This window comes from Penicillium vulpinum, assembly GCF_028829585.1.
Source record: "Penicillium vulpinum strain IBT 29486 chromosome Unknown utg000003l_segment0_segment0, whole genome shotgun sequence".
Classification (NCBI taxonomy): Eukaryota; Fungi; Ascomycota; class Eurotiomycetes; order Eurotiales; family Aspergillaceae; genus Penicillium; species Penicillium vulpinum.
Window position 1 is genome coordinate 4,293,182 of NW_026643243.1, and position 12,261 is coordinate 4,305,442.

At 47.0% G+C, this 12,261-nt stretch overlaps 5 protein-coding genes across 5 annotated transcripts; 1 reads left to right on the forward strand and 4 right to left on the reverse strand.

The window, feature by feature from the left end:
* Nucleotides 1-40: 40 nt before the first annotated feature.
* N7479_006681 (ACT domain-containing protein) lies at nucleotides 41-463 on the reverse strand (the record flags this gene model as incomplete). The annotated part of the gene is made up of 1 exon (XM_057254375.1): nucleotides 41-463. The coding sequence occupies one exon, from the start codon at nucleotides 461-463 to the stop codon at nucleotides 41-43; it is 423 nt and encodes a 140-aa protein (XP_057108237.1).
* Nucleotides 464-873: 410 nt separating this feature from the next.
* Nucleotides 874-1,829, reverse strand: N7479_006682 (uncharacterized protein; the record flags this gene model as incomplete). Its single annotated transcript, XM_057254376.1, has 4 exons — nucleotides 874-1,119; nucleotides 1,173-1,428; nucleotides 1,497-1,632; nucleotides 1,691-1,829. 4 exons carry the CDS (start codon nucleotides 1,827-1,829, stop codon nucleotides 874-876), a joined length of 777 nt encoding a protein of 258 aa, XP_057108238.1.
* Nucleotides 1,830-2,741: 912 nt separating this feature from the next.
* Nucleotides 2,742-3,937, forward strand: N7479_006683 (uncharacterized protein; the record flags this gene model as incomplete). Its single annotated transcript, XM_057254377.1, has 2 exons — nucleotides 2,742-3,125; nucleotides 3,182-3,937. The coding sequence occupies 2 exons, from the start codon at nucleotides 2,742-2,744 to the stop codon at nucleotides 3,935-3,937; spliced, it is 1,140 nt and encodes a 379-aa protein (XP_057108239.1).
* Nucleotides 3,938-4,180: 243 nt separating this feature from the next.
* On the reverse strand, nucleotides 4,181-5,911 carry N7479_006684 (carotenoid oxygenase family protein; the record flags this gene model as incomplete). The annotated part of the gene is made up of 2 exons (XM_057254378.1): nucleotides 4,181-5,779; nucleotides 5,831-5,911. The coding sequence occupies 2 exons, from the start codon at nucleotides 5,909-5,911 to the stop codon at nucleotides 4,181-4,183; spliced, it is 1,680 nt and encodes a 559-aa protein (XP_057108240.1).
* A 1,638-nt stretch (nucleotides 5,912-7,549) lies between these two features.
* Nucleotides 7,550-9,874, reverse strand: N7479_006685 (Zn(II)2Cys6 transcription factor; the record flags this gene model as incomplete). Its single annotated transcript, XM_057254379.1, has 3 exons — nucleotides 7,550-8,770; nucleotides 8,846-9,334; nucleotides 9,389-9,874. The coding sequence occupies 3 exons, from the start codon at nucleotides 9,872-9,874 to the stop codon at nucleotides 7,550-7,552; spliced, it is 2,196 nt and encodes a 731-aa protein (XP_057108241.1).
* Between the last annotated feature and the right edge of the window lie 2,387 nt (nucleotides 9,875-12,261).

Sequence of the window (12,261 nt, forward strand, 5' to 3'; positions counted from 1 at the left end):
TGAGTACGGGGTAGTTCTTTAACATCTTCACAACTCCCCCTCATCCCCTCGCCCCAGCAGCCAATTCCTCCAAAACCCGCATCGCATCCTTTGCTCTCGCAACGGGCACATAGATATGATCATGGAAATACCCACTGACGACATTGGTACTGATGTCATGGTCTTTCAGCCGGTTAGTAATGGCAGCGATCAAGCCGACCGCTTCCAGGCTGGAGTGGATAGTAAGAGAGATTTTCTTGCAAGGGAAGGTTGACTCGTCGAAGCCATGCAATGTGGCGAGCTCTTCTGTTGTCACAACCGTTGTGCCCTCCTCTTCTGGCACGATTAGTTGCGGCTGGAGGGTCGAGAGGGGCAACAAGTGAAGGGGTAACTTGGCTGTGAGGAAAACGTAGGTTGTTGGGTCTAGGCTTGGTTGCATTTTTGCTAGGAGAATTGAGATATTGCTTTCTCCTGGAGGTGCCATTTTGGAAGTTGGATTGGAATAAGTTGCTTCAAGGATGGTATATGTCACTGTTGAAAATAAAGACAGAGGAAGAGCAAGTTAGTCACGGGTCATGTGGATTATTTACCAGCCACTTATTCTGATGGGAATGCTCTAGCAACCAAATATCCATCTAAGATTGACTACCATTTTTGGCGATCCCCCCTTAGGAAGCTTATTCGCTCATATGGCCTCTACACCTACGGAGTACATCTTCTACCTTCTGAACAAAGCTCAAGAAAGTTATAACGGTTAACATAATAATCTATATTGAGCTCATAGGTTTCGTTCAATGATGGGGAAAAAGTATCTCTCAGATCGCTTCCAATGCAGTGAAGCAGAAGCCCACAACACAAGACGTATTCTCGGGTTCTTATAATCTAATGGCTTCATCATCTTGTTGCTTCACTCAAGAGGATCTCCGGCTTTTCGATATTCCTCCAACTGGGAATAATAAAGCCCGTAATGAGATAGATCGAAACAACAGCATATTCCATCAACAGCCCCATAGTCAAGAATGGAGCAATTGGACCACTCAGATCATTCCACCTCAAGTCGGATGGCTCGAACACGGACAGAAAGAGGTATACGATACGGACGACTATGAACGGTGTAGCCAAAGCCGTCGCGTTGAGAACCTTGAGAAGATGTTAGCCTTGGAAGATTGGACATATGCGGGGGATCAACGAACCGTTCTACTTGTGGCTGATAGAGACGACCGATGTGTCCAGAAATACACTTGCATGGCCAGTAAACATCCGACAAAGACAACCACAATGATGTATCCGGACTTGACAAGTTTAACACCAATGAGCACATCACTGGTGGTGTCGCTCCCTTCCAGAGCTCCGCCTGCGACGGTAAGTCCGATGCCGACAATGAAAAGGATTCGGGATACGACTAAACATTGCCGAATTTGTTGGTTCATCTCTCTTTCGAGAGCCGTTCTGCATTACGTTAGATTGATGATGATTCTTAATAGATATTGGCATGATTCTCCATGCTGCCAACTTACATGATTCGAATTAAGCCCAAAGTTGCTGCGATCAAGGGAAACACGCCAGCATTGAGAAAGATGACTGAAGCTACCATCACACCAGTGCTGGAAGACTCTTGTCCGATAATGACCAAGATGCCTGCAGTGATACGAACTGAAGACAATTATGTTAGAGATATCCAGATACAAGATCCTTGTAGTAAGATACTTACTGATGGAGAAGAAGGTTAGGATAATCCACGCCATGCGAGGTCGCTTGTGCCGATAGCACGCCAGATAAAGTGCAATAACAGTTACTGGTATATAGAACACAATCCGTGCGATGCTTAATTTTGAATGACTGCCCAACATGTTGATTTCAAAGTTGCAGACTGTCGGGATAGTTCGTTTTTCTTCGAGTTGTAGGTTGTCAAGAGATAATAGATGAATATTGTAAAGAACTCAGATAAGGAGACTTGTACCATTTTATAGGCATCTTTCCTCGATTCTCCTCAAGGTCAGCCCGGCTGTGCTGAAATCCTCTCCATAAGATCTCCATATATGCCCTCGCAAGTTCAGCACCTCTTTGGGCTTAGTGTCGGGAACCATTGGTAGTAGATTGTTTGATTGGCCTACTCTATATCCACCCGGCTCCACCTACCTAGAGAGCCCCCAAAGCCCAACGAACGCCACTTAATCTGACCAACAACTCTGACTCAAAAATAGGCACGATTAAGCATTACTTCACAATTCTTGATCCTCGTCCAATATTTTTTGAAAACTTTTGATTCCACAATGTTGTAATGCAAATCCATCTTATAGTGCTCGACCGGCTTATGAGATGGTTGGCGTAGCTGGTAAGTCAAGAGGCTGCAACACCTGTCGGAAAAGAAAGATTGCAGTGAGTAACGCTAGATCTGTATACAAAATGAAAGACCCCACTGACCTAGTATCTAGTGTGACCAGCAAAGGCCGGTCTGTGCCAAATGCACACGCTCAAACCGAGTATGTGGTGGATACCAGAAAGACACAGTATTCGTGCTGGTTCAACCAGCGGCTGAAAAAACACATATCTTTCTCAGACCCTTTTCTCCACAGGGCACTGCTGAAAGGCCAGAGTTCGAGTCTGCTGTCTCCAGTCCAGCCACCGTGATTCACAGCAATGAATTCACCCATTCATTTACTGAGACAAGCGATGCCTATACGATAATGCATAGAAGCATCGAATGCCAGAACTTGATTCAAGCCTTCCTATTAAACTGTTTCCCATTGCATTGGCCCCCAATGTCCCTCTCCTGGATTCCCTTACTTGGGGAGTTGCCTACCAAAAGTCGAGCACTGGAGATGTCAAGCGCAGCAGTTGCAGCCTCGGCGATGGGACACATGTTCCACAATCATGCCCTAGTTAAGCAAGGTCTGAATTACTATACACAGGGCCTCCAACAATTACAAAAGGCATTATGGGATCCTAGTCTCATGCGAGAAGATGGAACCCTGGCTGCGTGCATGGCACTAAGTCTTTACGAGGCCCTTGAATGTCCCAATCTGGGGTCCGAAGGCTATTTTAATCACTGCCGTGGTCTCATTGCTTTGATCCAATCCCGCGGTCATGAAGTGCATTCTTCAGGCGCGGGACATCGATTATTTCTTGGTGTTCGAGTGCCAGGGGTAGGTCTTGTACAATTCCGGAGCTTTGTTTGCTTTACTAATAACCTTGCTCTTAGATCTTGTTATCTTTAAAACACCATACCTCGACTATTTTCTTCGAGTCCACTTGGATGGAACAGCCTTGGGCGGGAATACGGAAGACGTCTCACGATCGGGTGATAGATTGCCTCGCTCAAGCCCCTGTGATTCTCGAACGTGTGCGATCATTGCCCCATCAGAGTGTAATTCAACAGATCAATCTACTTCAACATTTAATTGGTGAATGTTGGCAAATTGATAAACAGTTGGATATTACCTATGATGAAATGCAGCGGTCGGCTTCAGACGTGCTATACTGGCAGGTGCCATTTCAAACAGACCCTCTGATTGATTCTGGGTACTCTGAGAATCTGTTCCCAGTCGTTTTCTGTTTCCAAAACGCCCAGGTCGCTGCTACACTGATGCTCCTGTGGGCAACACGGACGATGCTTTGGTCGGGTCTTTCCAATATGTACCAGTACCTGGAAAGCTGCGTGGCTCTTGATCCTGCGTTAGATCAAGGTTCCGTTTCGGAAGTGTTGAGTAAATCTAGTGGTATTGACCGCTGTGGAGAGTACCTATCCGTGGCACATCAAGTCTGTCAATCCATGGACTACTTTCTAAAAGATGACATGCTACTAGCCGGGCCGTTATCTGTTAGCCCCGCGCTTGGGATTGTGGTCGATAGTTTACGGAACCGACCTGGTCATGATCGAGAAATTGCGTGGATACAAGCAGCTCTGGAAGTAGTTCGGCGAAAAGGACTTCGTGTTCTGCAAGATGTGAGTCTATAATCAACCTAAGTAGATGGGCAAATAATGAGACTCCAAGAAAAGAAAGTATCCATAAAAACTTTAAGAATACTAGTTTATGGCATGTGGTGAGAATATATATGATCAAAAATAGATATTGTTAGATTAGGTCTACTGGGAGAGAAATATAATACAATGTAAGCCAATTTAAGAGTTGAGAGAGCTAAGAAACTAAGACAGACTAGAGAATTTCATAGTAACAATATCCGAAAAAGACCTTCACACTCAGTAGTCACCGGTAGGCATTCCGCCCACAGTCGGGACATGCTGTCCATGGAATCCAAACCCAACAGCCCCATCGACATTTGCCCGACCAAGTTCCGACAAGTTACGAGCATCTAGGCAGAGCAAATAACTCTTGCCACGCATGCCATCGAGAACCACGCTGAGAAGAACACCATCATCCTCACTGGTGCCCTCAGGGTTCGCAACGAAAATCGCCTCACCGGGCGACTGGCCGTGACAAGCCCAAAGCTGAACTTGCTGGGTATCACAATCAAGCTTCATGATACCATCTGTCAGAGTCGACTCTCCGCGGAAGGTCGTAGCGTAAACATATCGGTGTTTCTGAGTGACTGTTTTCGGATTGATAGTTGGCAGCTCAGGCGACAAGGATTTGCAAACGGACCACTCGACTATTGCTTTCTTGTGATCGGCGCATGGAGTCGAAGGCACCGCAGGCAGACGGAACCGGGTAAAAGATGCATGGAAAGAATCGTTTCTCTTCTTTTGGAAGGCTTTGGCTGTATCCAATGAAGAGATCAAGTTCTCGTAATAGACGGATTGCAAGAATTCAGAGCTGTCGGTTCTCACAACATCTGCAACAATATCCATCTCCGCTGGATTCTCCTTTGATGGTTCGAGCCATGCGTTGACCGTGTGGAAGCAAAAGAATGCAGGACTTTCGTATGTTGCGATCAATCCCTTGCCGTGCTTACGGTCGATGACATACCACACTGCCGGCTGGCTTGGGTCTGTTGGCATGATTGAATCCATGAATGAGGAGTGTAACTGTCGTGGATCTATGTGTGCATTCCACACACAGAGCACAACATGGTCCTCGGTGATAAGAAGGGAATGAAGATAAGCTGGTGTTGCCTGGAACGTTGCTAGAATCGTTGTCTCCCCCGTCGAAGCCGAGACCTTGAAAATACGGTATGTACAGGTTGGTCCCATGGCGAGATTGTAGTTGAACACGTCTCCCGTGCTAGGATCAGATCGAGCATGAGATGCAGAGAGTTGACCCGAAAGTTCAGGATGCAGATTAGCCTGCGAGGCTAGACCGATGGGTTCCAGAGTTTCCGGATCGAGCTTCTTGAAAGCATTGTAGTCGGTTTTCGCATAGAGAGTTTGAATTCCCTGAGAATCGCCCCAGCGGGAACTCGACTCATCGGGCTTGGGATCGAGGCCTGGGAAGTTGATTGAAAGGGTGACAGATACGTTCGTACTCGATGGAGTGGGTACTGGGACAAATTCGCTCTGGACTTTGCCCAGGACGCTCTTGCAAGGATCACGCTTTTGTCCGAAACTGATCATGTTCAGAGATCCCGTCTTTCTTGCTTCCTCAATAAGGTCGTCAGTGGAGAAGCGAGAGTTGTAGAGTACCCGAGGTGAAGTGTGAAGCCCATCTGGAGCAATGATCTGGAAACGATGGGTTTGACCGAATCCATCGAACCAGTGGGAGAGTTGCAGTGTTTCTCCATTCTCAGCTTCGACTCGGCTTTTTCCTGGACCTGTGCGGTATAGGATACCAGCAGCGTAGGCAGGAATCTGTCCTGTCACAGACAGCTCGACAGGCTTGCGCTGCTCGTATTCAGGATCGAACTAGCAGGGGTTAGTATGTATAGTTCGAGGTATCTACTACTTCATACTTACCCCTTTATCGTTGGGCCAGTTGTTGTAATGATCGGTTATGTTATTCTCCATGATTGTTGAGTCTGTGCCAGTAGAAGTCATGTTTCCAAGCCTGTGATAAATTGTGAGATTGGGCTTGTTCAGAGCAAGCAATTGATGGTGATGCCTGATGTTTAAGGCTAGTATGTCAGGATTCGGGATTCAGGGTTGTGTAGATAGTTCTGAGAGCTTGTTTATTCCTTTCTATATGGAAGTTCACCCTTTATATATTTTTAAACCCTGACTTTCACTATTGAAAACCCCCCCATTTACTAGGCCCCAATTTTTGTTAACGTCATGGAAATATTGGTGGGGGAATCGCGACGGGCCGAGTTTCACAACTTCTCCTTTTTCTCTCGCCAATCGCCGACGTCGAATTACCGAGTCTCGCTCATCATCTTCATTTCGAGCCGCGCCAAGTCCGAAACTGACTTCGGATCTCGGATGCACATTCAATTTTGGTTTCATCCGGGGCATCGTGGCGGGATACACCCACCTGAAGCCTTTTTATAGCCCGTCTTACACGCAAGGCATCCTTAAGAAAGATTACCTTGTGCCATCCACAAAATCCCAGGCTGTCACATTTTCGGTGCCTTCTATTAAACCGACGCCAGCCCCCCATGAAGCAACAAGTACGGAAACCACAAGTACGGAAATCCGAGCCCAGAACAGGCCTAAAGATGTGGGAATGTAAAGACTGTTTCTCGAATTTCCAACGATTAGACCATATGAAACGCCATGCGCTTACTCGTATGTTTCGGCCAATACTAGGACGGATACAGTAATGACTTCTGATAGATCACATGGCAAAGAGCCACCTTTGTTCATTTTGTGGCTCTACGTTCAGCCGAGGGTGTGTCATCTTCCATTACTTCCGAAGAGAGAGATATGTCACCCCGTCATGTGTGCTGACAACAATACACAGAGATGTGCTACGGAGGCATTGGAAATCGTGCAAGGCCCGTGTAGATAGCGGCCATGCAATCCCCGAACCGGAGCACGGCGGGAAACCTAAACGTGCCTGCGATAGTTGCGCCAGCCTTAGGAAAGCCTGTAATGGGGAAACGCCGTGTGCTGAATGCACCCAAAGAGAAAGATTGTGCACTTATCAGCGTCTTCTCAACGAAGAGCCCTCCTTACCATCTATATCCGACGAGCTTCCCTTACCATCCATCTCGCAGGCTCTACCAGGGATACTGAACGCCGAAATTTCAGGTGCGAATGAGGCTCCTAATTGGGACCTGGGCCCTGCGACACTTTATCCACCTCATTTGAAAAATCGACGCCGTAAATTTGCTTTTGGCTGATTAGAAAGGCGAACAACCAACGAAATCTAGTTTGTTGCAGAATCGGGATGCGGAACTAGATATAATAACTGCTTGGCTGCGAGTCAAAGGGCATAGATATTGGATGACATGGTTTATTCATGGTACGACACATTCCTAACGCGATATGCGATATATAGATGTCATTGGCGAACAGGTCAGCTCAGATTCCTCCGACAAAGACAACCACTTACTTCCCGCGACGCCTTCGGTAGTTGTTTTTATTTTATTTTATTATATTAGATTCATTCAAAGTGTCTATTTGGTCATAATGGCACGAGTGGAGATCTAGCTATGTACATATCTCCTGGATATGGTGCCTGGACATCTCTATGCAATCCAGGTTCCCCTTCGCTAGCTTCCCAAGGTGAGTTTCTCACCGTGGCAAGAAAATAGAATCAACGCTATCATAAACATTTTCGATAAAGTTCTCATAGCTTAACCAAGCCGTGTCGTCAGAGCTATTTTGCAAGGTCGGATCACTAAGATCCATCGCATCCCACACATTGGGCCAGGGAACCGGCGCAAAGGAAGTCGGCACTTCTGCAATGTGCGAATTTCGCGGTTCATTGACGGCCTCTCTCAGATCAAGCGAAAAGTTCGTAAGGCCCTGTTGATGTGCAGGTTGTTTCGAGCAAAGCCCAGAAGAAATGCCATCGAAAGGGTATTGAGACCCTGCTTGGTGAGAAATATCAATACCAAGGAGCTCATTTCTCCGTGTTTTCACCTGTGACATGAGCCTCTCCAAGGGCCTCCAGAGCATTCCCTGCTGGGAATCTGCGATTATGAGCCGCGAGCGCTGGTACACGTCGTCAACGACAGTCCAGTAGTTTGACATCACCGCTGGATCTTTGCAGACGCAGAGTTCGGCAAGAGCCACAGCCAATGCGTGCCACGGAACCCACATCGAGCCATACCACCGCCAATACCTGGCGCCTGGGTAGTTGTATGCCTCCTGCGACCACTGCAGGTTATCGGCTGCGATTTTGAGGAGGGCGTTCTCTTGAATTTTTGGCGGTATGAACTTTCCGCTTCGTTGCAACGGCCGAAGACTGGCTAGCTGGAGCCAGCTGCCCATAACACCCGATATCTTTTGCGAATACCACTGGAATTCTGAAAGATCGGGCCTGCAGCCTCTCAGAAGATCCGAGGCCTTCTGTTGGAAATCGTGGACGACTTGCTGCCGTAAACTCATGATGGTCACGGCTGGCTCGGTGAGGTCCGCAAAGGCAAGCGTTCGAGTCGCGAACGTTGACGCTGCGATAATCAAGGTGTGCGTCATGTCGGTAAATGTGCCTTCTGTGTGTTGGGGGATTGGCCCTGGCATGTCAAACCATAAGTCCTCGTCGTTGATATTTGAGGGCTGGTTGTAATCGAGCCATGCGGACTGCATCATCGGCTCAGATGCCCTGTCTAGAGAGGCTGCTACATCAAGAAGGCCGATTCCTAGCCATGCTCGTTTGCGCATCTCGTGCTCAAAAGGGCGCACGGTGAATGGCGGCTGGGGGACGTGGAGAGACAAAGCCTGGCCTACTCGGAGTGCCATGCTCAACATCGTCCAGACCCTTCGGCTTTGGTCCTGAGATCGCGCGGCGAGCTAGAAGTATTGAGATTAAATTTTGGTCTTAAGAGGTCTTAAGATGAAAGACCAGAAACTTGCAGTTGTACTTACCAGAGAGATAATATAAGCTTGCAGAACAGTGAGATCATTCGTCGTGACAAAGTCCGCCCTTGAGAGCGCGAGCTCGGCTTCTTTCTGGAATTCCGCGATTATGGCCTTTTTGCTCGTGTTGAACATTGCCTGACATTCGGCTTCGTCAAGACTACACACAGCACAAAGATAAATAGCCGAGGCAAGGGTCGCTGGCGCCTGGGCATCCTGCTCGTAGTCAAGATAAGGCTTGCCATCCTTAATAAATGCTTGTAGCGACGGTCGATGTAAAATTTTGAAGAGAGGGTCGACGTTGCAGAAGAAGAAGTCACATAACCTATGCCGAATCTGGGGTGGAAGATTTATAGGTCTGTTGGCTTGTGGTGAGTTTGACGAGCTGTCTGGGCTTTCTGAGCTCACAAGTGATGTACCGAAACCAGATAGCGAATTTCTAACACTATGGTCTCCATTTTCTAGACGACCTTCCAGGACAGAGCGCAATTCTTGTGTCTAGTGGGACATGAGTTAAATCACATTCGCAAACTGTGGGTTTAATAGGCTCACCTGCTGCATAATATCCTCCCAGAATGAACCACCCATATACGCAGTTGAAGGGCGAGGAAGATGTGGCTGATTTGCACTAGGCAAGCGGTCATTCTGATCCTGCAGAATCTCAGGGCCGGCGTTGCTGGCCTCGGCCACTGAATTCTGCTTTGTATATGAAGATGCGGGCGTGCGGACTGTCGGAACAAGCTGTGATTCACCACCTCGCTCATTGGCAACTATTTTCAGAAGATTTTCCAGTCTCGCTACCCGCTCAGATAGTTCTTTGTCCGAGCCTACGATCCGCTCGGGTCTTCGCGTGCGACCGCGCGGAAGACGCGCGCGTTCCACAGAAACACACACGAGGCCAAGTCTCTGGCAACTTGCACAAGGACTTGACTTGTCGCATTTCACTTTGCGCTGGCGACATGCTTCGCAGGTGAGGCGGACCCGTGGTGCGGAGGACCGCGAGTGGGTGGTCCCGGCTTGGCCGGCGGGATCGGCCATTGTTTTGTTGAGAACGCAATCGGTCTGAATACGAGGCAAATGAACTTGAAGTAGATTGTTGTGCTTTGTATGTATACCCACCCTTTCCGACGATCCAATTGAGGCTTGTATCCCGGGGGTTCTCCAAAGCTGCTTTCGCCCCCGCGAAGCCATCGATCCACAGTAAATATTACTGGCCAATCAAAGGATGATCTGCGCAAGTCAAATATTTAAGAATTGGACTATACTGTTGTATCCATGTTCTATGGATGAATGTACCACTAGTTTCAGCTAATAAAGATCCTCTTGGATACATATTTATGTATGTCGATAGTACTTTCCCTTTTTAGGTGTTGACCCTTCAGGCAAGAACTTCCTTCTCATAGTCTTTTATACATTTTGCCGTTTCGCTCGAACTTTTCCCTTGCAACATTCCCCTACTCACCAATCTGCAATGTTCCACGCCTTCAACTATCATGAATTCCATCGACTCGCCACCGAGTATTGCTCTTTGTTTTGACCTGCGAGTTCATCGTCTCTATATTGAGTCGGTACTGAGTTGACCTTGACTCGCGTTTTCAGATCGTCATGCCGCCCTCTCGTTCCCCCAACAACTGTCAACCCATGCTCGTGCCCCTGGTCCGGAAGATTGCGTGGTGTACGTGCTGCCTTCGTGTCGCAAAGCGTGATTGGGAGTTACAAGTCTGTGGATTATGCGTCCCTCTCGAGGTTCGATGTATGTCCGACACCGCAGCATCGAAGAGTTGCTCCCACTGCGCACGCCAGAAGGTGTGCGATTAGGTAAGTGATTGTGGTATACTCGGGATACTCTCGGTGTCAAGTCGTTCTAACTGCTTGTACCTCCAGGTTTCAGTTGCTGTCGCTGTTATGTTAGGCTGCCGAGTTCTGGGCCAAGTCCGAGGGTGAATTGGGTGTACGCCTTGGCCAGGGAAATACTGAGGGTGAGCCTGTGACAATGGTATATATATATGATATACCAAATGGGAAGATTGACAACACTACTCCGAACTCTGTAGAGTTGTTGGGTTCAACATAACTCTTTAATGCCTTCTTTCCCTTTTCATAAGTTTTCCGCCATTCTGTGTCAGCTATTCCATAGAAGAATCTCTAGTTGATATGTCCCAAGACGTCAAAATATCTAAAAAGGCTAGAAGGACCTTAATTAACTATGTTGTATTAAAAAACCGTTAGGAATAGGAAAAGAGTAGATTGTATATAACTAAGGATGAATTTGCATGACTTTGTAGATCACAATGTGATGATCGCAAACTAGTCTCATCTGATAGTCAATGATTTTCTTCCATCGATTTGATTGAAATTCTCCGACACCATGCACGCAGCATTTTTTCCAAAACAGGGGTTTAGGGCATATGATTGAGATCACGTTCTACCTTCACATTGTTCGATTTCACGCGCAGATAAAGTCTTTGCAGGTATTATTGACTTGTGATCAGGGCAGTAGATTTTCAAATGTCCAAATAATCCAGAGATATCCCCGAACTCCCCGAAATTGGAATTTCTGGGGCTCCATCCAGGATTATGCCGGTACAAAAGTGGGCTGCAGAAGGTGATTGCAGATCATAGAAACAATAGGTCTGCCCCCACTTAGACTATTGCTCTCGTTCTTTGGATCTTAATGGGGAACATTTGACACTATTGATTTTACAGACAGCTAAGATAAAACGGCATTTAACCAAAGATCAACCAAATATAAACAGCAAGGGAGAGGGGAAAAAACAAAAACATATGTGAAATATCGTGTTGGTAGATATATTCAGCTATGGAGAACACTTCCTGCGTCATAACTGAGCCCGCCTGCGTTCTGTGTGAAATATCTAAGTGGATCTTTTGTCAGACTAGTGTGCTTTGCTTGCCTTAACAGTGCGTTCATGCCACTACGATGGAGTTAGCCTGGGTAATGGGGTTATGGGATTGATGATCTCAGTTCGACTTGACCATGTGTGTAGACCAATTGATCCCCGTGGGGCTCAAAACAAAAAACAATTATTCCCACGTTCTGGGGTTACGTACGGAGTAGTCCAGTGCTATTGCAAAACCTCGAGAGCTTCCTTCCTATTATGGATGTATAGGCCGTTCACGGGCGGTCAAAGAGCATGGAGCTACCATGGAACAAAGAACTGCACCAACGAATCAGAGAGCATTTTGTTGAAGACAAAGTTCATAGTGGGGATGTCTAATTTGTACCTAACACACATAGCCCTATAGTATATGTCTTTTTGTCTAGTTCTGCACGGAGTATAATAATAACATAGTATAATGTAAGATCAACAATCATCTCTCAAATTTCTACCAGACGAGAGCGAGTTTGAAGGCTGATGGGACGAAATGTTAATATCTCTTCAAAATTAAATAGTCTATTATTGACG